Source organism: Phyllostomus hastatus, unplaced genomic scaffold (assembly GCF_019186645.2).
Source record: "Phyllostomus hastatus isolate PE091 unplaced genomic scaffold, TTU_PhHast_1.1 phas_contig_86, whole genome shotgun sequence".
Taxonomy (NCBI): domain Eukaryota; kingdom Metazoa; phylum Chordata; class Mammalia; order Chiroptera; family Phyllostomidae; genus Phyllostomus; species Phyllostomus hastatus.
The window spans coordinates 10,321,660-10,346,958 of NW_025333977.1; the positions used below are offsets into that span (position 1 = coordinate 10,321,660).

A 25,299-nucleotide genomic window follows, 5' to 3' on the forward strand; every position below is an offset into this window, starting at 1 on the left:
TGCCATCCTGTGATATAGGGTGGCAAATGGGATCAAGATGGGAAGGACTGGAATTAAGAGAGATTAGAAAATAAAATTAAGATTTGATAAATCATTTAATGCAGAAAATTAGAGGGAAAGGTCAGATGACTTTCAAGTTTAAGATTTGAAAGTCTTATCAAATAAGGCAGTACCACATCCTGAAATGAGGAACATAGGATGAGGAGGATTATTTTGGCTGGAGGGAGAGTTAAGTCAATGTGTTGAAATTGTGTATGTAGAGTTTGAGGAGCCTATGAAACATACAAATTGAGATGTCTAGAAAGCAGCTGGTTGTATGAGTTTCAAGTGCAGAGAAAGCAGACAGATTTTACATTTTGGGAGTTCTCAGCTAATATTAAGACTATAGGAATGAACAGTTCCAATTAAAGCACCCTTTGGCCTCACCTGATGTGACGATAGATGAATTGTTCAACAGGTAGGATGAGGTAGGCATATTGGAGATGGTAGGGGGAAAGAGTGTGGGCTGTTAGGTGAGAGAGTGTTATGGACTAAATGTGTCCCCTCGGAATTCATATGTTGAAACCCTAACCTCTCAGTGTAACTGCATTTGGTATATAGCTTTAAGGAAGTAATTAAATTAGATCATAAAGGTGGCACCAAATCCAATAGGATTAGAGTCCATATAAGAAAACAAACAAACAAACAAAAAAAAAACAGAGCTTGCTGTCTGTCCCCAGAAGAAAGGTCATGTGAGAACAGCTGTCACAAAACCAGGAATGGAGCTCTCACAAGGAACAGCTGGCATCTTGATCTTAGATTTCATAGCCTCCAGAGCTGTGAGAAATGTTTCTGTTTATGTCACTGAGGCTTAAACCTGCAGCATTTGTTACGGCAGCCTGAGCAGAGTAGTAAAGAGAGTAAGTGGGGAAGAGAACTACCATTGTTTGCTCACTTAGAATTTGCTAGGTAGTGAGCTAGGTGATTCATATCTGCGATTAGAAGAATAATGACTCCCTGCAATATTTCACATCCTAATTCCTGGAATCTGTGACTATGTTGCATTACATGGGCAAGGGAATTTAAAATTGCTAATCAGATGACCATAAAATGGGGACAGTATCCTGGATCATCTGGATGAGCTCTGTAGCTGTAAGAGTCCTTAAAAGTGGAAGAGGAAGGCAGAAGAAAAGTTCACAGTAATGTGATATGAGGACTTAACCAGCTTTTGCTGGCTTTGAAGATGGAGGGAGGGGACTAGGAGCCAAGGAGTGCAGAGAGCCCCCAGAACTGAAAAAGAAAGTGGGTTCTCCCTTAGGGCCTGGGGAAAGGAGTGTCCTGCCAACGCCAGTGAAGACCCTTGTCAAATTCTATGCTACAGAACTGTAAGGTAATAAATGTGTGTTGGTTAAGATTCTGAGTTTGTGGTAATTTATTGTGCCAACAATTGAAAAATAATGACAGTCCATATCTTACACAATCCTCATGAATGAAAACCCCAGAGAGGGGTAGTGTTATTTTTTCAGATGAATTATTTCTCTTCATTTCATGTTTGTTGATCCTAAGCAGAATCTTAGTTGTGAATTTAAAATTACTAATTTTTTTCTGATGTCTTCAGCATACAGTACAGCATTGATTAAGGCTATTGCTTTTGGCAGACACTTAGCACAAATGTCATTGTAGTAAAAATCTGCACAGAAGGGTGATTTTTGAAGAAAGATCAGAAAGATATTGGTAAGAAGAAAAGTGTCATTTGTTACTGGTTTGGGGTTTTTTTCCTGCCTTGGTTGGAACCACAAGAATTCTCTGGTTACCTAGTGCCAGAAAACAAATGGTGGGACTGATTTATTATAATCAACATTGTTACTCCAACCAGTGCTCTGCCATTTATTGTGCTTTGTGCAGGTGAAAAGGTGTCCTTTCCATTGATCTCAAATGTCCTCCCACTGGCCTTTTGGTTGCAGACCCACAGTGTTTGACATCCACCTCCCAGTGCAGCCACCTATGAGTGAGCCACACGAGACTGGGAAACTATCACAGTTTTCCCAGTCTCAGGGCATCTCTTAGTCTTCATCCTCCTTACCCTGTGAAACAACTCGTGCAATTTTTCATGGGTCTAATATTCATGAAGACCTGGGTGGGGATTTTTTTTGGTGTTCGTTCCCCTTGAAAAATAGAACCCTTAATTGATTCTGACTTCCTCTTGTAGTGGGGAGAGGTGGGGATAAGTTGATATAATGTAATCTTAGATCAACATAATTACTTATGTTGATATAAGTAATCTTAGATCTCTATAGAATATAAAGTCTGGCTGTTAAGGATAGGAAAGGGGGGGAATGTAGAAAGTATTTATTTCTGTCTTATATCAGGAGGAATATGGAAGAACATATTGAATAACCCAATAGAGTATCTTGTCATATAAAATTTTTAACTGAAATAGGAAAAGTTTAGTTAAACTGAAAATATGGAATTTGTAGAGAATGAGTCATCTTAACTATAACTGATAATGAAATCACAAATTTACTTAAAATATAACTCAGATTAGCAAAGAAAATGTCAGGAGTTTTTTGGTTTGTTTATTACTAATTTAATGTCTGGATTCCCTCCTTGCTAGGCAATAGAGAAATAGAGGGAACATCATAAAATTGTCAGCTCATTTTTAAAAGATAATTATGAAGTTACACTCTCTATTAGGCCTTTTTCATCTTTCTAATGGGAGGTCTTGATAGCTGAGGGCTGGGATTTTTGCAGACATCTTCAAACATCTGCTAGTTAATGCCAGTTTGGAGCTGAAGCTTTGTCAGGCCACGGGCTGGGACGCCTACACATAGCCTCTCTGTTTAGTTGCTGTGTGTGGCATAGTTTCAGCCTCCTCACAGAATAGCAGCTGGCTTCCAAGAGCAAGTGTCACAGAGCAAGGTGGCATTTTCATTAACTAGCCACAGAAGTCATGAGCACTATACATTATCGGTTGAGTCAGTTACAGATGTCCAGTCAGGTTATAGGGCAGTTAGGCTTCTCCATGCTGCAGGAGGTGAGCCAAGGTCACATTTTAAGAAAAGCATGTGGGATGGGAGATATTGTACATATCCACGAAAGGTACAATCTGCTCTAAGTGCTAATTCAGATCTTCTCCAAAGCCACATTACACCTCCATTATGACAGTTTTACAGACATCTCATGTTGCATCACAGGCACTCTTGCTATCGTCCACGTGACAACCAGAAGTTGGAAATGGAGTGTTAATACTATAAGTAGCATTTAGTAAGTGCTTATTTTGTGTCAGTTACTACAAGTAGGTACTCTTCTTTTTCTCTATTTTAATACAGTTAGGACAAGAAACTCAAGAAACAGAAAAAGTAAAGGATGAGACCCCTCCAAGGAAAGAATACCACTATCACTGATATAGTTTATAAAAAATAATACAGTCTTAACAAACGTTAGAAAAAAACTAGGTGTCCGCACATTACTTATGCTGCCTTGCTTTAGAAAGCTTCTATTTTCGATCATTAAAACTTCATTTATCTATTTGCCAGAGATATTTTAAAAATACTAAATGGATATATTTCCAATCCTGCACCCATAAACCTAGTTCCCCAGGAGACATTTCACAATTATAACTCCAGAGAAGAGAGTGAAGTTGGCCTGGGGAAGGGTGATAGGAAGAAATGGAAATCCTTGGCATAGATGAAGTAGAACAAGAAGGCCTTACTGTGATAGGAGAATGTGGAGGGCAGATGGGGAAGAAAGAAAGGCAGATGTATTAGTATTGTGACCCTTTTACCCCATCTCAGCTTTTGCCACGTTTCCTCCTTAGGGATTTCCTGGTTATAGATTTTGGTATATCCAGTGTTCATGCTAAAGAGAAAAATTACTCATTGAAGCTTTGTATGCCCCTGGAATTCTGGGAGGTTTTCCCGCTTAATTATGTCAGATTGATCTGTTTCCCTGTATGTCAGTTCCCCCCACCAGCCTTACCTCTTGCCTTACCTTTGGGGAGTCTTTTAGACATATCAGGGTTTTTCCTGGTCTTAATTGCTCAATGTTGAGGTCTCTTGATTCAAAACTATGAGATCTGTGCCCTACCCAAATCCATCAAGAGCATTCTTCTCACATGAAGAGAAGAATCAGGTTTTTGTATAACACAGGAAGACTGAAAGAGTCATAGCTTTCATTTAGTATCTTAGAATGGCTACAAAGTTTCGACGAGAATCTGATCTACCTGGGCTTAACGTCATCCTCACTCTTTCTGACTCTACTCTGGAATAAACTGGGTTCTGAAGAGTTTAAGTGTGGTCACGCAATGGTAGAGCCGGCATCAGAATCAGAGACTGAAAGGAAGCCTCTGATTCTAGCCCGAGGTTCTCTCCGATTACGGCTGAAACAGTCGCGCGCACTGAAGACAGGGGTGCTACCCGCCACTCCAGGGGAAGAGGACGACAGGGGCTTCGTGTTTAGAGTATGTCCGGATCTGCTGCGTGTGTGTCTTCTCCTGGTTGATTGTAGCCTGTATTCTTTCCCTGTAATACTCCTCAACTGTGAGGACAGAGTTTTCAGTGAGTTCTGTGAGTCCTTCTGGTGAATTAGTGACACTGGTAGTGGTTTGGGGAACATTCTGAATGCACAGTTGGTGTCAGAAGTGAGGGAAGTTTTGTGTGGACTTTGTTCTCTTCATTTGCAGTTGGTTCAGACATACAGTATATTTGCATTTCTTTTGTTTTTGTTTACAGTTATAATCTTGACTACCTAGAACAATATCTAGCCTGTAAATAGGCATTCATTAAATAGTGTAATAAGTAGAGGAATGAAAGGAGCAGACTAGTATGAGAAATTAAGGGACTACTTATGAAGTGCAATACTACAGAACCACGTTGGGAAAAGCTTCCAAATAATGCCTACCGGATCCTTTTGTATTATATCTTGAGTAATGCTGTGATATTTGCAGTTTTCAAAATGGTTATCTCTGCCAGTTCCAGCTCTTAGAAGTCTTTGGGATTATGCGTTTATGTTAACCAGGCAGTTTTAGGGATTATGTCTTTTCAGTTTATAGGAGTCACCACCAGATGGTGATCTTTTTATTAGATAACAAGGAGTTTTTGCCTTCAGATAAATAATTTATAAAGAAAAGAGATAAATGATATGAAACATAGTATTTATTAATAATAAGAACAATATAATAATGCAAGAGTAAGATATTTAAATATGGTACAAGATATCTATAAGGGTATTATATAATTTCCTATTATACCAGAAACACATTTTACAAACACAATCACATTAAAGAGTAGCTGGGTTTGATACTGGTACAGCTTAACCTTCCCCTCTCCTAACAAGGCTTAGGAGGACGAAACACTCACACTTATGCACTACCCCTGTAGAGGGTTTTTGCAGATTCAACTACTGTTGGTTTAGAATTTGAAGTGTTACAGGTTAGTAATGTCGTGCTGATTAGCCTTTCAAACTATGGCTTTAGGCTAAATTATCCTGGTATTGTCTCAATATAGCAGGGATTTTAAGTGTATCTATTGTATAGTTAATTCAACAACCAAGTTCTTTTTTTTTTTTTCTTCAGTTGACCAAGCGTAGGCCTAAGTCCAATGGGGGAAAAAATAGAACACAGAAAGGACAAGGATGTTACTGTTTTACAATCCAATTCTTGTGTTCTTTAAATCTTGATTTTTTTAAATCCTGAAATATGTACCTCACATTTATTTTATAAAATATATTGAATTGTTTCTTTGCTTGAGATGCACATATCTTTGGGAAAGAAATTAAAAAGCAGCTAAAGTTGGAATACTATTTGAACTAAACTTTTCTGTGCTTCAAGAATGGCTAAGAAAGTTTGTCAAATCTGCAACTTTAGAAATGGACACTTTTGTTTTGGACTTAGAGTGTTTTCCTCTGCTTTACCCAGAAGTTTGTTACTCTACTCAGGTGCACCTCGCAGGACTTAATCGGTTGGTGTTTTTCTCAACTTCCATTTAAACAAACAAAACCCTTCTAGAAATGATAAAGTTTGCATTTACAACCTTTCCCAATAATGTTTCAGTTAAGGACTATTTCTAATTCCCCTTGTAACATGAAAAATATTTGTTTTAAGGGCAGTTTTATACTGAAAAGATGAAAGCAAAACACTGTTAAAGAGAGAAAGAAAAGAAAAATTCAGTAGGCAATCTGTATTTTATAGAAATGAAGGAAACAACTATTTAGAGCCTGGGGGCATGCATGGTTTGAGGTTGGAAGTTATTTTGCCATTTTTCAGAAGAATAAACTTCCTAGACATCAGTGTAAAGCTAAAGCTATAACTGCAACGAGCTTTCTCTGCTAGCCCCATTTCAGCAAGCATCTTCAAATACAACTCAGAGTTTTGCTACATTTCTTCCATTCCCCTAATGTCTCTTTTCTCCCCTTGCAGTTTAAAGACTAACATTATATATAGAACCATGTGCATGGGGACAATATACTTACTCAGTTTATACAAATTTTTGTTGACTCTGAGGTTGACAAGCGTAGGCAAAATATTAGTAAACTAGGCCAAGATTTGATTTAGAAAAGATTTTCAGAAATTGGGTGAGAAACAAATTTTTTAATTACCACAGTGTGCGATCTATAGGTAACACATCAAAAGCACTTAAGTGTTGGCACTAGTTCCAGCTGTTTGCACTGAAAATAATGAAGTAGCAGATCTGTAAAGCGTATGTTGACCGACAAGTGACAAATGAAATCGTAGAGCCTTGGAACAGAGGGGGTCAGTTTAGCCGTTTGAAGTTGCGGAGCCATCCTCGCCTGCATGAGACCAAGTGGTCACTAGCTGCCCTTGCTTTCTTCCTCTCGTTTCCTGTAAGCTGTATTTAACAACTGGATTTCCTCTTGATAGCCTTCCCTGTCTTGATGCTGCCTTTTACTGTTCTGCCTGTGTGCTTCCACGGTGTCCGGGATGGAGATGTTGATGTCACCGTCGGGATTACTCGTGGGTAAAAAGAGAGAATATGAGGCTGTTTCTCCCAAATCGCATGAAACAAATCTGTTTTCTTTCCGTGAGTAACGTAGGGATGGAGATCTGACCTGCGCGGAGGACTGGCTGATGTTGCTAATGATGGACACCGTGTCCAAGGCCTCTTCATTGTCGCAAATTTCAAGAACCTCCAGGTGTATTTTTACACTGGTGTCTGCAAACGTGGACGGAGAGTCTTCTGAGTTCGGCTCATGGCCAACGCTTTTGGACCGATAGACTTCTATTTTCTTAGAGGCTGGAGTTATTTTCTGTCCTTCGGCGCTCACCTCGTAGGTAGAGAGGGACAGCGTTTTCCCCGTGGGGGCCTGGAGGGACACCATGCCCTGGAAGGCGCACAAGGGGATGGCAAGGGCACCACCGGCACGCTGGGGAAAAAACAGGGCAGTGATTACTGAAAACTCGTTTCTGAGATTAGGCCATTTAGAAAGTCATTTTATTCACCAAAATGGTAAAAATTTTCTATTTCAGGCTCATTTCCCTAGCAACCTTTTATAGAGAAGGACTTTAAATTCTGCCATCAAAGTGCCATTGTACCATTTCTCCTAGGTCGAATACAACATCTAAATGGGGGCGAGCAGGAACCTTTCTCTGAGGATATGAGACATATCCACTGCTGAAGGCAAAGTTTGGGCAGCAGATGTTTCCAGGAGCAGAATATGAGCGTGAAATTGAGTGCATATTTATAATCTGGAATTGCTTTTATATTCTTGTTACATATTCAGTTCCATTGAGAAGTTTACATAGGTTGAAAGAAGTGTAGACTTTGTTATCAAAAAGTATATCGTGCCAGAGAGAACGATAATTGTCAAAGTATAATTCAGGTTAAGTACAAAAGATACTTCAACTGCTAGTGGCTTTGAGCACACAGAGGAGGGACCAAGTGTCGCTGCAGCTGTGCTACAGTGTGCTTACTTGTCACAGAGAAACCACAGTCATTGGAGTAAACTCAGTGATGGAGAACTCCCTCATATCTCTGCAAAAACTTGCCTAAATTTTTCAACCTTTTATATCATATTTAAAACTTTGCATATTAATGTTTTTTTAAATTGTACTCACTACTGAGAAATACTTAAGAAGTAAAGAAAATAATACCAGTTTTTATAATAATCTATGCTCTATATTCTTGGTTCATGCCTTTAAACTTTCAATGGGCTTCTTTTTTGATTACATGTTAGTCTCCAAAGAAGATAGTAATATGCCAGACTTCTAGAGCAGTGGTCCTCAAACCTAGGTCTCATCATTAGCATCACCTTGTAACTTGTAAGAAATGCAATTTTTTAAAAAAGATTTTATTTATTTATTTTCAGAGATAGAGGAAGGGAGAGAGAAAAAGAGGGAGAAAAACACCAATGTGTGAGAGAAACATGGATTGGCCGCTTCCTGCACACCCCCAACCAGGGACCGGCCCACAACCCAGGCATGTGCCCCGACCAAGAATCAAACTGGCGACCTTCTGGTTCCCATTCCTGCGCCCAACCCACTGAGCCAAACCAACCAGGGCAGAAATGTGACTGTTTGACCTCTACTGCGAACCTACTGACATAGAAACTCTGAGGGTGGGGTTCAGCAACCTGTATTTTAAACAAGCCTTCCTTCCAGGTGATTCTGTTGCATGCTAAGGTTTGTAACCCATTGCTGTAATTAAAGAAATGTCATAACCCAGAAGAATAAGGGCATGGTTAATCTACACGCTTCATCCGTGTGCCACCTACAAAGCCAGGAGCTACTAACTGAAGTGGCTTAAGAGTGTTTTTTCCACCAGGGAACTGGCACGAGGGCTCATGGTGTTTTGCCAACTTAGGACCATCAACCTTCTCAGTGTGCCTATGGCTGTCCCATTGTTAGCACCAAAATTTCTGTATCCCAGGAAATCTCTCAGTTCCAAGAAAATCAGCATGCCTGGTTACACTATGAGCCGTGGACATTTTGCATATGAACCTAAGAGTGGCTCAAGGAAGCCCAGGACCAGGATCCCACTTTTGGAGAGCAATCTGGATTCTCATCTGACAAATGTTAATGGGAGAGTGCACCATGAGCTTCATTTGCGGTGCCATCGTGCCTCACCCCTTGATTTTAGGGACCCTAAAAAGCACAGTCTAGGACGTGTTAGACATGTCATCAGGCTTTCCACTTATTCTCTATGGAGAAGTCTTGGATTCTCTTTATCTATAAGAAGACCTGGGGACATAACTTTAGGGCCTTGCACCTTAAGGGCCATGAACTTTGATAAAATACACAATAAAGTTCAGTTTACCCTTCTGCTGAGGCAAAGAACTTCATTGTGTGTTTTGATGTTGACTGAAGCAGGAGAGACAGAAGGACAATACTTAGGTTCATTGCTGTACCAGAGCATTGTTGGAGTGTCGGCCACTTTTGACAAAGAAGTGACTTTTACTTACTTTTTATACATTTGTTCATTAAACATTCACTGAGAGCCTATTAGGTGCAAAAGTCGGAGCTTAAAATGGACAAAGAGGTATACTATACATTATACATATAATATGTATAATATAATATACAAAGTTCTGTCCAGAAAAAGTCCAGCTATTGTTAATATAATGAGAATGATTTGAGCAACATCGATGTAACCTGGCAGCCAAGGAGAATGGACTGGAATGTGCATGCAAGAACAATGACAACTTCACTGTACCAGTCAGTGGGGGTGGTGGATGCAGTTGAGTGACCATGTGTACTGTGTGGCTGTCACATTCAAAATGACTGAGCAAGCAGAACAATAAATCCGCATCAAATTTTGTGCTAAACTTGAAAATTCCCCTGCGAATGTTCAAGCTATTCAGATGATTCAGAAGGCTGCAGCTATGGGCAACTAGTGACTGCCAGCTTCATCATGACAATATGCCTGCTCATGTATCACATCTTGTGCATAGTTTTTTGGTGAAATCACCCAGGTGACTCGGCCCCCCTACAGCCCAGATTTGGTGCCCTGCAACTTTTGGCTTTTCCCAAAACTAAAGTCACCTTTGGAAGGTAAGAGATTTCAGACTGTTGATGAGATTCAGGAACATACGCTGGGGTAGGTGATGGTGTTTGGGAGAATTGTGTGAGGTCCCAAGGTGCCTACTTTGAAAGGGACTGAAGCATTATTGTTCTTTGTATAAATGTTTCTTGTATCTTGTATCACCTTTAGTAAATGTTTCTGGTTTTCATATTACATGCAGAGGCATGGCTGGATACCTTCTGGACAGAACTCAGAAAATGTTTTATGCAAAATATTACTAAAACGTATGTAAATAGACACTTCGCAGAGTTTAACGACTGCTCATCCTCTTCTGGAGACTGGAACTGTGTGGCATCTCTGTCAAATCCACATAGAATGTAATCTCAAGGGAAGGGAACTCTTCCTGGTTAATCTTTATTTTTTTTCCTGCCATTTATCACAGCGGCTGGCACATAACAATCCCTTAAAATATTTGTTAGGTGAGTAAATGTGTGCATGCATGAATGAATCTGAAACACTGACCTTGTAGGCTTTTTAGAGTCCCTGTTTTAACTTTCTAAAGCATAAAAATAAGGTCAACCTTTAAAAATACTGCTGTTTAAAATTCATTTTTTATGTTTTAACAGCCCTATGTAATAAATAATTATAGTTACAAGTACATCAAAAGTACATATCAGAATATATATATGTTCACTGATTTTAAAGAGAGAGGAAGGGGTGGGGCATGAGAGAGAGAAGGAGAGACAGAGAGAAATCAATGGAAGAAACATCAATCAGTTGCCTTCCTTATGCACATGGACCAGGGATCTAACCTGCAACCTAGGTATATACCCAGACCAGTGATTGAGCTGACAATCTTTTGGTGTATGGGGCAACATTCCAAACTAGTCAGGGCAGAACATATTTTTTAATAAAAATAAAATAGAATATTATGGAACTGAATTGTGTGTGAAAGTGTAGTGCATGATAAAAAATGATAGATTCAGAGAGTGTAAAACTATTTAGTAGTCTCTGCTTTCTTTTCATTTGCAAGTCAATGAATAAGCATAAGCTGTTAGGAATAATGATAATCCATTATTGCTGTATTCTTGAGAGTAGGTGGCTGGGAGCTTCTTTTGTTTGGAAATGAAAAGCAGTCTCTAAACCTCAGAAATGCTTCAAGAGGAGAAAGTGTGCCATGTAAACACATTAGCACAATAATCTGTTGTGATAATTGATTCAGACTTGCTGACCTTGGGTATGTTGAATTTTTTCTTCACTGTAAACCTCTAGGTGAATTCAAGGTGAAATTACTGTATAAAAGAGTTGCTCCAAATTCTTCTCCTAACGAGGTGAAGTGTTCTGTTGATTATCTGAATTACTCAAGAAAGACATGTGGCATATAGGATCATAGCACTCACCAGAGACCACGGAGTCCCAATTTCCCATTAGACAGTGGGAGAACTGACAGGCCCGAAGATGAAAAGCCCGGGACATGAAATTACTTGCCCAGGGTCACACAGGTAATAATAGCAGGCCTGGCTCAAGGTCTCAGGTTTCTTAATAATCCAGTTAAGTGCTCCTTCCACTGTATCATGTTGCCACTTTACAAGAAATCTGCCTCAGTCAGGAGTGGATCATGGGTTTTCTGCCCTGGAAGCTAGAATTCTGGCATTAACTCATAAACAATTCAAGTGACTGATAATTTTTTAAAATCATATTAAATTAAATGTAAATTAAATTAAATTAAATATAAATTAAAATCATATAGATTATCTTTAGATGATTTGGGTGACGTTTACACATGTAAAAGTACAATACATTGAGGAATAAGTCAGGTTGAGCATCCTACGTGGTCTGAGGGAGAAGAGACAGGAACACTTATAAAAATAGCAGGGGGGCCGAGAAATTAGTGAAAAAAAAAAAGCAAAGTAGATTTTTTGATAATTATATTTGGAATTTCATTTAAAACTATGTGATTACTATATTTTCATATATTTACCTCCCAAATACTTTTGTGTCATTATGTCATCTTCATTTAAATGTTTATTAAATCAAAATAAGGCAGAGACAGGAGTAAGGGCAAAGAATGTAAGCCTTTACAAAGAGCCTACTGTGTGGCATACTATTTTTACACATTTCTCATTGAATCCTCACAGACTTTTGAACTACAAATTAAGCTGAGTAATGGATTTATAATTGATATTCATCATAACAAATATTTACTGAACCTGCTGGACATAAGCCATATATCAGAATACTTACTAAGCACTTTATTTATGGGGAGTGACAAAATTAGGTTTACTGCTGTGAGTACATGAAACACAGAATTTATTCGTGTATTATTATTTATTAATTATTGTATTATTTTCCATACAAACCTACTTTTTCCTGTTCACTTTCTTATAAACTTTTCACATTGACCTTAGAAAATAGACACACTCATTATCCCGATGTTATACATGGCATAATTAAGTCACAGGGAAATAACTCAAGATAGTAAATATCATCGTCAAATCCCAATCAAGGATAGTCTGTCTCAAACCCTCTGCTTTAGTTGTTCTGCTACTTCAAGGTATGGTGTTAGATAAAATATGAAGAACACTTCACTGTCTAATCCAGTGTAAACCCACAATATCCTATGGGAACAAGGGAGAGGGGGGATTTATTCATATCAGGAAATGAAGCTTTATAAATAGGGCCCGAAAAGACCATTTCAGTAGGCAGAGAAGTAGGAAAGATGTATTCCAGGGTGAGGGAACAATAAGAACAAAGGCAAACAGTGTTTGAGGAGAACGACACAGAGAAGAAAATGATGCTGGAGACAGGCCAGGCTCAGGGCTGAGTCCTGCACACCAGGACGAGAAGTTTTGACCATATTTCGTAGGCAAGGGGCAAGACTTTTACTTTCCCATTTATAGAAAGGAAGGACATTAAGATGTATGGACCATCTTTTGTGTGCAGGCACGGCACTTGGCACTTCACATGTGAACTCTAATTTAATATAATAGCCCATAAGGGAGGTAAAATTATTTCCACTTTACAGATAAGTAAATTGAAACGTGAAGCGTTTAAGTAACTTGCTTAGGTTACATAGGAAGTACTCTAAACTCAGCTCAGATTTCCAATGCTTTGCCATGTGCAGTCTAAGAAGATAATTGGAAATCCCAGTTATCTGAAAGAAGTTTGGAGGAAGGTGGCAGAGAGACAAAATAGGAAGTTTTAAAAATAACTGTGGGCAAAAGTAAAGGCGATGTGTACTTCAGTACCAGTAGTAGAAATGGCAAATGTGGGATGGACCATAGGGGAATTGCAGAGATAACAATCTTGAGATTGGAGGGTTGTGGTGAAGCACTGCTGTGGGGTCGCAGATGCCTCGCCGAGTCACCCAGTCACCATCTCTGCAGTCCTTGCTCTCTAAGCCTCAGTTATCTCACTTGCAAAACAGGAAGAATAAATGAGTTAATGCATGTTAAATGCGTAGCTGGGTGCCTCACACAAAGTAAGTGATCCATAAGTATCACCTACCATTGAGAGGTAAGAGAGGAATCCATGACGTTTTGGGGATTTCTAGTGCTAATGTCTTGTACAAGTAGTTGATACAGGAGCTTAGGAGGATAGAGATAATATATTGCTACTTTTAAAATTGCCATCTCCTACATATTCCTCCACCCTGTTTCACTCTAATGGTCTAAATATACTAAATAAAAGCCAGTGATTACTAGAGTGGATTTAAAACATGACTTGTCTATATACTGTCTACACAGAACTTGCTTCAAATAATAATACAGAGAGGCTGAACTAAAAGGATGGGAAAAGATATAGCATATATACAGCAACCAAAGGAAAGCAAAAATGACTATATTAATATCAGATAAAATAGACTACAGAGCAAAGAAAATTACTAGAGACAGGAAGGATTATTATATAATGATAAAAGGATCTATCTTCCAAGAAGACAATAATTCTGTGTATACATCAAACAACAGAGCTGCAAAACATAGAAAGCAAACTGATAGAATTAAAATAAGAAATAGATTCACAGTTATAGCTGCAGACCTTTTTGTCAATAACTGATAGAACAACTAGACAGAAAACTTGCAAGGATTGGAGGAATACCATTAACCAACAGGATCTAAACAACATTCATAGAAAAGTTTAGCCCTGGCTGGTGTGGTTTAGTGGATTGAGCACGGATGGGCCTGCGAACCAAAGGATCACCAGTTCAACTCCCAGCCAGGGCATATGCCTGGATTGTGGTCCAGGTCCCCAGTAGGGGGTGTGAGAGAGGCAACCACACATTGATGTTTCTTTTCCTCTCTTTCTCCTTCCCTTCCCCTCTCTCTAAAACTAAATAAATAAAATCTTTTAAAGAAGACAATTTTATAGAAGGAAAACCTCATATTTATAGACAACTCCATCCAACAAGAGCAGAATACATATTATTTTCAAGTTCCATGAAACATGTACCACGAAATGTCATATTAAGGCATTAAAGTAAACCTCAATAGATTTAAAAGAATTAAAATTATACAGAGTGTGTTCCCCAGCCACAAGCGGATTCAAGGTAGAAATAAGTAGCAAACAGATAACAGGAATATCTCCAAACTCTTGGACACAAAACCCTTCTAAATAATCCATGAGTCAAAGAGAAAGTCTCGGGGGAAATAAAGTACACTGAACTGAATGAAAATGAAAATACAACATATCAAAATTTGTGGGACACAGCTAAAGCAGCGCTGACACCTAATAAATGAATTTGACAAAATAATGGGATACAAATTCAATATTCAGAAATCGATGGCTTTTTTGTACACCAACAATAAAATATCAGAAACAGAAACTAGGAGGTGAAATCCCATTTGTTATAGCAACAAGAAAAATAAAGTACCTAGGAATAAATTTAAGGACGTAAAGGACCTGTACTTAAAAAACTATAGAACCCTGAAGAAAGAAATTAAGGAAGATACAAAGAAATGGAAGCATATACCGTGTTCATGGATTAAAGGAACGAACATTATTAAAATGCCCATACTACCCAAAGCAATCTATAGATTCAACACAATTCCTATTAGAATACCAATGGTATAGTTTGCAGATCTAGAACAAATATTTCAAAAATCTACATGGAACAAACAAAGACCCCGAATATAGCCTCAGCAAACTTGAGACAGAAGAACAAAGTAGAAGGGACCACAATACCCTATGTCGAACTATACTACAAGGCCACTGTAATAAAAACAGTCTGGTACTGACATAATAACAGACACATAGATCAATGGAACAGAACAGAGAACTCAGAAATAAACCCAAATCTCTACAGCCAATTAATGTTTGACAAAAAGGGCATGAGCTTGCAATGCTGTAAAGATAGCCTCTTCAATAAATAGGGTTGGGAGAACTGGACTGGTACATGCAAAAAAATGAAACTTGTGGAGGGCCCAGCAGGATAATGCATGCCAAGGGAGTTGGAAGCAGGCCTCGGGTTCAGCACAGCTGCCCTAGGCCACGGACGACTGCCTGATGGATTGTTATAAGAAAAGAATGACTTGGCTGCTTGCTATATCGCTGTACCACGAAGGAGCAGCAAATGTTTCTAAAAAATACAATGCACCTAGCCTTGTGGTTTGTCTTTCTCATGCTCTGTTTCAAAACTTAATATATACAGCCTGACTTTGCCAATAAACAGTTCCCTCCTCTGCATCCCAGAGAAGGGGCTCCACCTGATCCTGCTTTGACTCTCTCTCTTTATTTCCCAATCCCCTGTGGTCTTCCCTCAGGACCTGACCGATCTAGCCTCACTGGTCACGGCAAAACTACATCAGCAACTTATACCGCACACCAAAATAAACTCAAAATGGATAAAAGACTTAAATATAAGTCACGACACCATAAAAATCCTAGAGGAAATCACAGGCAGGAAAATTTGAGAGATCCCATGTAGCAATATTTTTGCTGATGTGTCTCCTAGGGCAAGGGAAGTAAAGGAAAAAATAAACAAGTGGGACTACATCAAACTAAAAACCTTCTGTATGGCTACAGAAACCATCATCAAAGTGAAAAGGGAACTGACTACATGGGAGAACATATTTGCCAATGACACATGAGACGAGGATTTGATCTCTGAAATATATAAAGAACCCATATGATTCAACACCAGGAAGACAAACAATCCAATCAAAAAACGGGCAAAGGATCTGAACAGACACTTCTCTAAGGAGGACATGCAGAGGGCCCAGAGACTTATGAAAAGTTGCTCAGCATCACTAGCCGTCAGACAGATGCAAATCAAAACCACAATGAGAAATCACCTCACACCTGTCAGAATGGCCATCATAAACAAATCAACAAACAACAAGTGCTGGTGAGGATGTGGAGAAAAGGGAACCCTTCTTTTTCTTAAATAAGTCCCTTTAACATTTCATATAATGGTTTGGTGATGATGAACTCCTTTAGCTTCTTTGTTTGTTTTGGTCTGAGAAGCTCTTTATCTGCCATTTGATTCTAAATGACAGCTTCGCTGGGTAGAGCAAGCTTGGCTGCAGGTCACTGCTTTTCATGAATTTGAATATTTCTTTCCAATCCCTTCTAGCCTACAAAGTTTCATTTGAGAAATCAGCTCATAGTCCTCCGGAAACTCCCCTGTAGGTAACTAACTTCTGTTCTCTTGATACTTTTAAGATTATCTCTTTATCATTCACCTTTGGCATTTTAATTATGATGTATCTTGGAGTGGGCCTCTTTATTTCCATCTTTTTTGGGACTCTCTGTGCTTCCTGGACTTGCATGTTTATTTCCTTCACCAAATTAGGGAAGTTTTCTTTCATTATTCTTTCAAATAGATTTTCAATTTTTTGTTCTTTCTCTTCTTTTTCTGGCACTGTTATGATGTGAATGTTGGGCCACTGGAAGTTGTCCCAGAGGCTGCTTACACTATCTTCATTTTTTTATTCTCATTTCTTCTTCTTGTTCTCATTGGTTGTTCTTTGCTTCTTTATGTTCCAAATCATTGATTGGATTCTCAGCTTCATCCACTCTACTGTTGTTTCCCTATAAATTGTTCTTTATTTCAATTAATGTATCCTTTGTTTCTGACTGGATCTTTTTTATGCCACTGAGGTCCTCACTAAGTTCCTTGAGCAACCTTATAACCAGTGTTTTGAACTCTGCATCTGATAGCTTGCTTATCTCCATTTTACTTAGTTCTTTTTCTGAAATTTTAATCTGTTCTTTCATTCGGGCCTTTGTCTGCTAATTTTGTCTGTTTCTTTGTCTGTTAGCTTTGACAGCCTTCCTGTGTTTGTTTCTGTGTGTTAGATAGAGCTGCTTTTACTCTGTGTCTTGGTAGTGTGGTCTAATGTAGTAGGTATCCTGTAGGGTCCAGTGGCACAGCCTCCTCCATCACACAAACTGGGTAATTGAGGTGCACCCTTCATGTGGGCTGAGTACACCCTCCTCTTGTTGTTGAGCCTTGATTGCTGTTGGCAGGTCAATTTGAGGGATTTACCTAGGCTAGTCAGCTTCAAGCACTGGCTGGGACCACTGACCACCACCCTCTGCCTTTCCTGGAGGATCAGCTGTGCAGGTGCAGGGTGGTGGTGTTCTGACATGGTCTGTAGCTGCCCACTGAGTGCACAGGCTCTGGGGTTTCCCGGGTGATGCAAGGCAAGGTCAGCCCCACGTGTTTTGTCCAGGGCTACCCTGCCTGAGCTATAAAGCAATCTCAGATATCTGCTACTTGTGCTGGGCTTAGAGATTCACCAGGCAAAGCCAAGCTGTGAATCTAGACTGGCTTCTGCTAGTGCTGGGTCTTGGGCTCACTGAGGCCTGCTGTTGCTTGTTTGGGAGTGTTTTAAGAAGTTAGGAAGCATGAACTAAGACCAGCTATTCATATGGAAAAGGAGCTTGGGTGGGCCCATAAGTTGGGTGGGGTAAAATCTCAGGTGATCTCCATGGCAGGGCAAATAGTGTTAGCCAACTTGATGGAGTCTCCGATATGGCATCTGCCTGCCAGCTCTGTGGCTCTGTTGGGGGAGGGCTCAGAAAAGGGACAATTGTCCCTGCCCACCTTTCTGTCTGGGAGAAAACTGTCCCCTAACTCCTGTCTTGATGCTAGATACTTCAGTTCCTCCCTGAATGCCATGGGTGCCTTTTCAGCTGCTACCCTGGTGCTGGAGCTCAGAGGGAGTAAGTCTGAGTAAGTTCATGTGTGAGTTCTTTAAGGGGAACTACTTGGGACTCCTGAAGTTTCTTCTACAAATTCAATCCCCACTAGTTTTTGCAGCCAGAAGTCATGGGGACTTACCTTCCTGGCACTGAAGTCCTGGTATGGGGCTGGGGCTCCTTGTTCTTGGGATATCCCTCCGGAATTTTTACCCACCACATGTGGGTGAGGGAGCAGCCCATTCTGTGTCTTTGTCTCTCCTACCAGTCTGGATGGATGTGGTTTTTTTAATTCCATAGTTGTCAGACTTCATCAACTTGATTTCTAATGGTTCTGAGTGATGGTTGTCCTATATTTAAGTTGTAATTTTGATGTGATTGTGGGAGGAGGTGAGCCATGTCTGCCTATGCCACCATCTTGACTGGAAGTCTGTGAACCCCTCCTTTTTAATCAATAAAGCATTGTTGCTGATGAACAGTGTTTATGCTTTCAAAATATATGAAATCTAAGCAATCATGTGCTCTGTACAATGAAAATGTTTGTGATACAAAGATTAAAAAAAACAAGAAAAAAGTGAAGCAGTTTGTAACCAATGTTTAGAAAGAAACCTGTAAGGAGAATTGAAAGATGCTTACAGTTCTAATTTAAATCTTTAATCATATAAAACATTTATTGAACACACCTATAAGTAATAGAATCTTGCATATAATATTGCAATATGAGTATATATGAGTTTGTGTATGTATTATATGTGTGTGCATAATAGTTTATAGTTAAATTTCCCTGACTATAAAAACAATGCATTACCACCTAATTTTTGCAATTAAATACCATCTGAAAAATATGCACCAAACATACTATGTTATAGAAAATTAAGGATAACTTCCATGTGACTATAATTTTAAGAATCTCAATCCCCTTTGAAAAAAAAAGAATTATTCAACTCTATATAGCTCATATGGATATTATTAGCTTTGTAAATTAATGAGATTTTCTTCTAATTTTTTGCAAAATTAGTTTTTTGCAAAGTAAAGGCAAAATTCTCTAGCTTTTAAAATACTTTTTATCTAGAAAATTATTTGAAAAGCTTAATATTTATACCTTTTAAAGAAGACAATACATGCCATTAGTAACTGGTGGTTTTTAGTGAGTATAGCCAGGCTGGGAAATACATTCTTCAGAACCCCCTTTCTTGTATGCTTCCTGGTTAGAATCGACCAGGACAGGGACTTGCTTGGTATTTGAAAGGTGGAAACAAGTCAGTGGCCATAACTACCTGAAACTCCTTCCACAGGCAGGTTCAGAGGCAGAAGAGGAGGTACCTGCAGGTGCTATCTTGTCATCTCCCTCTCAGCGCCTTCCTCACCTAGCTTTTCCTCCCGCCCCCTGGTATCGTGGACCAACAGTGGCCTTGATCTACACCCAGATGCTTGGCTCTGGACCCGGAGAGGTTGTGGTTTCTTCAGAGACAACACTTTTCCATAGATATCTACACAAATTCCCCCTTCATATTTCTACTTCGGGGGCTACACATACCTGGCTTCTCAACTTCACCGATTAGTACCCTCACCTCTGATGCTCCAACTTTTCATTCAGACCTCATTGCCCCAGCTTTGCCTACAATTCTAAGGGAGTTTCTTGTCTCATAACAGCGATCCTGCTTCTGCTCCCCTAAGTACAAAATTTCATTCAATGGAAGAAAAAAACCCAAACTTAATAGTAAAAGAAAAAAAAGCAGACAGAGATTTTTAATTAATTCAAAAACCCAAACACACTTATGGATTAAGGTGGTAGAATATAGTTCAACCACATAATCTCTCTCATTCAGTAATAAAATGAAGAAAAAAAAAGGTCAGCTGTGGATTCAAGCAGCTACCAAATGAAGAGAGTACTCAGCCTCATGCACAATCTTCTAAAAATAATGCTACAAAAAGAAACAAAAGATTCCCCCACTTCCATAGGCAGTTGTACAGGAAGAAGGTAACTTGAAAATATCAAAAAGTTCTGGCAGGTAGACTCCATTTTGGCAGGAGGTGATCTGAAGCATCAGTTCTCAAAATGAGGGGATCTGTATTGTCAAAACTATTTTCATAATAATACTAAGGCTTTATTTTCCATTTGCCCTGTGTTGACAGAAGCAACGATGAGTAAAACAGCTGGCACTTTAACATGAATGTCAGCAGTGGCACCAAATTTTACTAGCAGGCGTTGTACGTTTCACTACTGCACGCATGTGCACACACACACAATCTTATTTCACTTAAGAATGTCTTTGAGGTGATTATTATTATTATCCCTATTTGATCAATGAGATAACTGAAATGCAGAGGTTTTAAGTAACTTTTTCAATGCCAAAGAGATACTAAGTGGTAGAAATGAGATTCTAATCTGGGCAGTATGGCTCCTGAAAAAAATAATACAATGTAATTCATTCACTCACTCTACTTTTTTTTATTTATCACCTAGTATAAGCCAAACACTATTTCAGGGACTGGGATAATAAAATGTTCTTCCTTCCTTCCTTCTACCTATCCAACTATCCATCTTTCTCTCTGTATATTTGCATAGAGAGCTATTATTCTTTCTGGGTTGTATAATTTTATGTTATTTGTCTTTCTTTTCTTGATTATTTTCTGTACTGCTTGAACATTAAAATAATGAATATATGTTATTTTTGTAAAAACAATAAAGTCATTATTCTTAAGACAAAATCTAATGCAACTCATTTCTCTTTTGAAGAAAATACCAAGTAAATTTTCAAATCTTAAACTCAAAGGAGTATAAAAAGACTGCTTTGTTCTTCCTTCTCACATTTAAATTTTCTTTCTTCTTACTACTTACAAAGCAATAGAACATGACATGTGGAAATTGTTTTCTAAGATTGATTTAGAAGGCAAGGTCTCCGAAATCTTTCCATCCCACACAGAAAATACTGGAGCAGTTCTTTTGAAAATATTATTACAAAGGTTTTTTAGAAAAAATTAACTAAAAATCACAGTTATATTTTTGGATCTCATAAAAGGATAATGCTAATGATGCAGTTACACATAGAACATGACCCATGTGCACACGCTTTGGAAACTAACTACCTGTCTTCAGGGAAAATGAGTTCCTTGAGAGTAAAGTGGTATATGTGACCAGGGAGAGAATAATAAACACCTGTGTAACAAAATCAAGAATAAAATGTACAGGCTTATAGTCTGCCTGATAGTGTTTTTTAATTCATGGGATTACTAAGGTGCTGACATTTAATTTTTTCTGGATTTTGTTTTTAATTTACATTAGTATTTGTGTACTGGATCGGGTAATCATGTGCAAAATGCATGTTGTAACTTCACAGGCTGAAAGTTGATGATGCTCCAAAGTCTTTTTAAAAAAATATGGGCCAGTGCCTGGTGTTTTTTTCTCTTTCTAGTTAATAATTATTAAGTTTTCAGAATAAGTTGGCTATTCTAATATGGTATTTCTGGAAATATGCAGTAGGACACTTAGTTTCCTAGAAAAACTGATTTTCTATATTATAAACATATTTAAAGACAATTATATCCACTGATTAAGAGTATTTGTTTTTTAATGAGTCAGGCCTACAACCCAACTTCTTTAGTTCTTGAGATCAGTTGTTTCCAAATGCCAGTCTTAGATTGGTGCTGAACTCGCCATATAAGAATCGCCAGCAAATTACATTAAAAATACAGATTTTTGGTCTCACTGTGTGTGGAAGATTCTTACTCAGGTTTAGAATTGGAAACCAATTATTTATATTTGCAAAGAGATTTCCAGATGACTCTTGTTTGTAGCTAGATTTGGGAACCGCTGACTTAGAAGATACTAGAAAACAATGAAAGAGCTGTGATCTCACACAGGGTACATCCTTTCCTGGTTAATTTAGTGCACATCTCAGAAAAGGACACTAAGAAATATCGTGCTATTGTACATGCCCATAGTTCTTAATTTCCCAAGCTTAGTGAGAATTACAACTAAAAAGCAAATGCACATTTGCATTAGCTGGGACAGTTAAAAACTATTTAAAAATACCAAAACCTTAGGTGGAAAACAAATTTATCATGAAGTTATAAATTGAGAGCCACTCTGAAGCACGGACTACTGTAAGTTCTGGTTACGGTTGGAAATTGTCGCGTCATGAACGGGGAGGGGAAGCCAGGTTGCAGTCAGAAAGCATTTCCAGGTAAGTGTGTGGTCTAAAGAGACCTTAGAAGAAAGACGCCCGAATCTTCAAGGCACCATTGAATTCATTGTGATTTCTCTTCTTGTTCTAAATAATATTTATGTTTTCACCTAATTTTCTATTCATGATTCTTATACTTTAAAAAAGATATATCCTTAAAGAATACAACATTCAAGTCCCACATAATCTGTATGCACACTTGTTTCAAGGGTCACTATTAAGAAATCACAGCAGGAATATCAGGCTTACTTAGAGACAACACTAGAGAAGCATTAGACATGAGATCACACTTGATAATCTTTGAAGAATCCTCGGAGAGGGACTTGAATAGACAGGGGGTAAAGTTCTGGTGGAAGAAAAAACATGCCATATTTGAAGAAGGAGTATTAATAATTCAAAAAACTGGAGCAAAGAGTTCAGGAGGAGGTTGAAGAGAATGGGATTACATCAAACTAAAAAGTTCATGAACAGCAATGGCAGCCATGAGAAAACAAAAAAGGAAGAGACAACTTACTAAATAGGAGAATATATTTGCCAATGATACATCTGATAAGGGGTTAGTATCTAAAATTTATAAAAACTTAACTGAAAGAACCCCAAACAGTTCAATTAAAAAATGGGCAGTGGATCTAAATAGACACTTCTCCAAAAAGGAAATATGGAAGGTCAATAGACATATGAAAAGATGCCCAATGTCAATAATTGTCAAAGAAATGCAAATTAAAACCACAACAAGGTATCACCTCACACCTGTCAGAATGGTTATCATCATTAAATCAACAAATGACACGTTTTGGTGAGGATGTGGCAAAAAGAGAACCCTAGTGTACTGTGGGTGGGAATTCAGATTGGGGCAACCACTATGGAAAACATAGTGGAGTTTCCTCAAAAGATTAAAAATAGATCATGGCCATAAAAAAGAATGAACTCTTACCATTTGTGACAACATGGATCAACCCAGTGGGTATTAGCTAAGTGAAATAAGTCAGTCAAAGAAAGACAGAAAAACCATAATGATTTCACTCACATGTGGAAGCTAAAGAACAATATAAAAGAACACTAAAAAATGCGACAGACTCATAGATACAGAGAGAGAACTGGTGGTTGCCAGGGGGTGGGGAGAAGCTTGGAGCACTGGGTGGAAGAGGTGAAGGGACTAAGAACAAATTGGTAGCTACAAATTAGTCACACGTAAGTAAGTAAAGCTTAGGAAATATAGTCAATAATACTATGATAACTATGTGTGGTGCTAGTTAGGGTACTGGAAATATTGCGGGAAACCCCATGTAATAAGCATATGGTTATCTAACCACTAAGCTCTCCATCCGCCCAAAACCAATGCATAATATAAAAAAGAAGTTGAAGAAAGATGAAGCCACAGAAGCCAGTCACTTAAATCACATTGAAGATTTTCAGCTTTTTCCTGAATGAGAAGAGAACCACCAAAATATTTCAAACATGGTGTCGACATGACAAAAAGTACATCTTTGTAAACTTATTCTGGGCAGTAAAACAGATTGGAGAAGTTCAAACCTGGAGACAGGAGGACCAGCAAAGAGGCCATTGAGAGGGAACGCTGATTTAAGTGAGGGGGGAAACAATGGCTATGGTGAGATGTGGGAGCGGGAAGACATATTTAAGATGTAGGACCTGGTGACTGATTTGATGTTGAGTGATGTTGGAGAAAGTCAAGGATGTTGACCAAGTACTTGGCTTGGGCAACTGTGTGGGTGATGGTGTTATTATCCACAGAGAGATGGAACACAGAGGAGAAACAGCTTTGGAGGGATGGGATCAGAAGAAGATCAAGGGTTCAGTGCTGGAAAGCTAAAATTGAGGTGCCTGTTGCTTGTCCAACTAGAGGAATTCAGCACGAGATTGAATATCAGAGCCTGAGGCTCAGGAGAGACTGGACCTAAATGATATATTTAGATATATATTTGAGATGGAGTTGAATCAGGAGAGTGCAAAATGAGAAGTGGACCCCAAAGAACATAAACATTTAAGGAATGGGCAGAGATACAGTAGATCATAAAGGAGCCCGGAAGGATGAGCCAAAAGAGGTGGAAAAATACTAAGAAATGTAAAAGGTAATGGAAACCAAGGAAAGCACAGAAGCAAGATACAAGAGTTTCACGTGCTACTGAGATGTCAAGTAGGATAAAGAGTGAAAAGTTCATTGATCCCTGGAGAGGCTGGGAATACCACAAACAGAGTCAATGCAAAGATGCACACGTATGCCATCTCCTCTTAGATGCCAGTACAGGGACAAGTGGCTGATGAAAGCCATGTGGAGAAGCCCTTGGGAAATTTTAAAAGAGGCCCATGATGTTTTAAAAGAAGTCTGTGAGCCTTCATCACTGATTGCCAGATACTTTGATCAAACAGCTTGGGATTTTCCCAGTTTATAAGGTTCTTTCTTGTCATATGTGTTTATATTTGTCAGAATCAATAATCAGATTTCTTGTTGCTGTTCGAAGAAACATGGTCACCAAATATCACAGAAATAGACGTGCTGAGAACAAGAGACAGAGTTCATGCTGCGTTCTGCCTTCTTGCATCTCAAAGGCTAAAGAGAATGTACATGGCTTGGCTCCAGAATTCTTTATCCTTTTCTGCTTCTCTCTGGACTCTCTGTTTTAGGCATCTGCACTGAACTCTTCTGCACCAGTTTGATGTGTGGGATTTCAGGTAGCAACAATACTCAATGAAGAGATGTAGATGTTTATTCATTGCTACATACTTAGTGCCTTAGTGCATTTAGTAGTCCCTTAATAAATACTTATCAAATGAATGAATGAAAAGGGAAGAAGCAACTTTATATATTTTATAGAAGAGTGGGAAAAACTGCTATTGAAAATAACTTTGGGGGTGATTAGAGTTGTTTGACCAGTTTAAAAAATGCTAGCTCTTTGAGAGCTTGTCCACGTGGCTCAAGTAGCTCCCACAAGTCTTAACACTCTGGAAGGGTCCCCAAATGGCCAGTGATTGGGGGCGAGGGCTTTAGTTCCCCAGGA

At 38.7% G+C, this 25,299-nt stretch overlaps 1 protein-coding gene across 1 annotated transcript in view; it reads right to left on the reverse strand.

Annotated features, from left to right (window-relative positions):
* Positions 1 to 6,608: 6,608 nt before the first annotated feature.
* Positions 6,609 to 25,299, reverse strand: part of GPR149 (G protein-coupled receptor 149) — a 43,575-nt gene continuing 24,884 nt past the window's right edge. Inside the window, exon 4 of the mRNA XM_045852020.1 lies at positions 6,609 to 7,359. Within this exon, the coding sequence (XP_045707976.1) occupies positions 6,787 to 7,359 (573 nt within the window). The 3' untranslated portion in view covers positions 6,609 to 6,786. The remainder of the gene's footprint in view (positions 7,360 to 25,299) is intronic.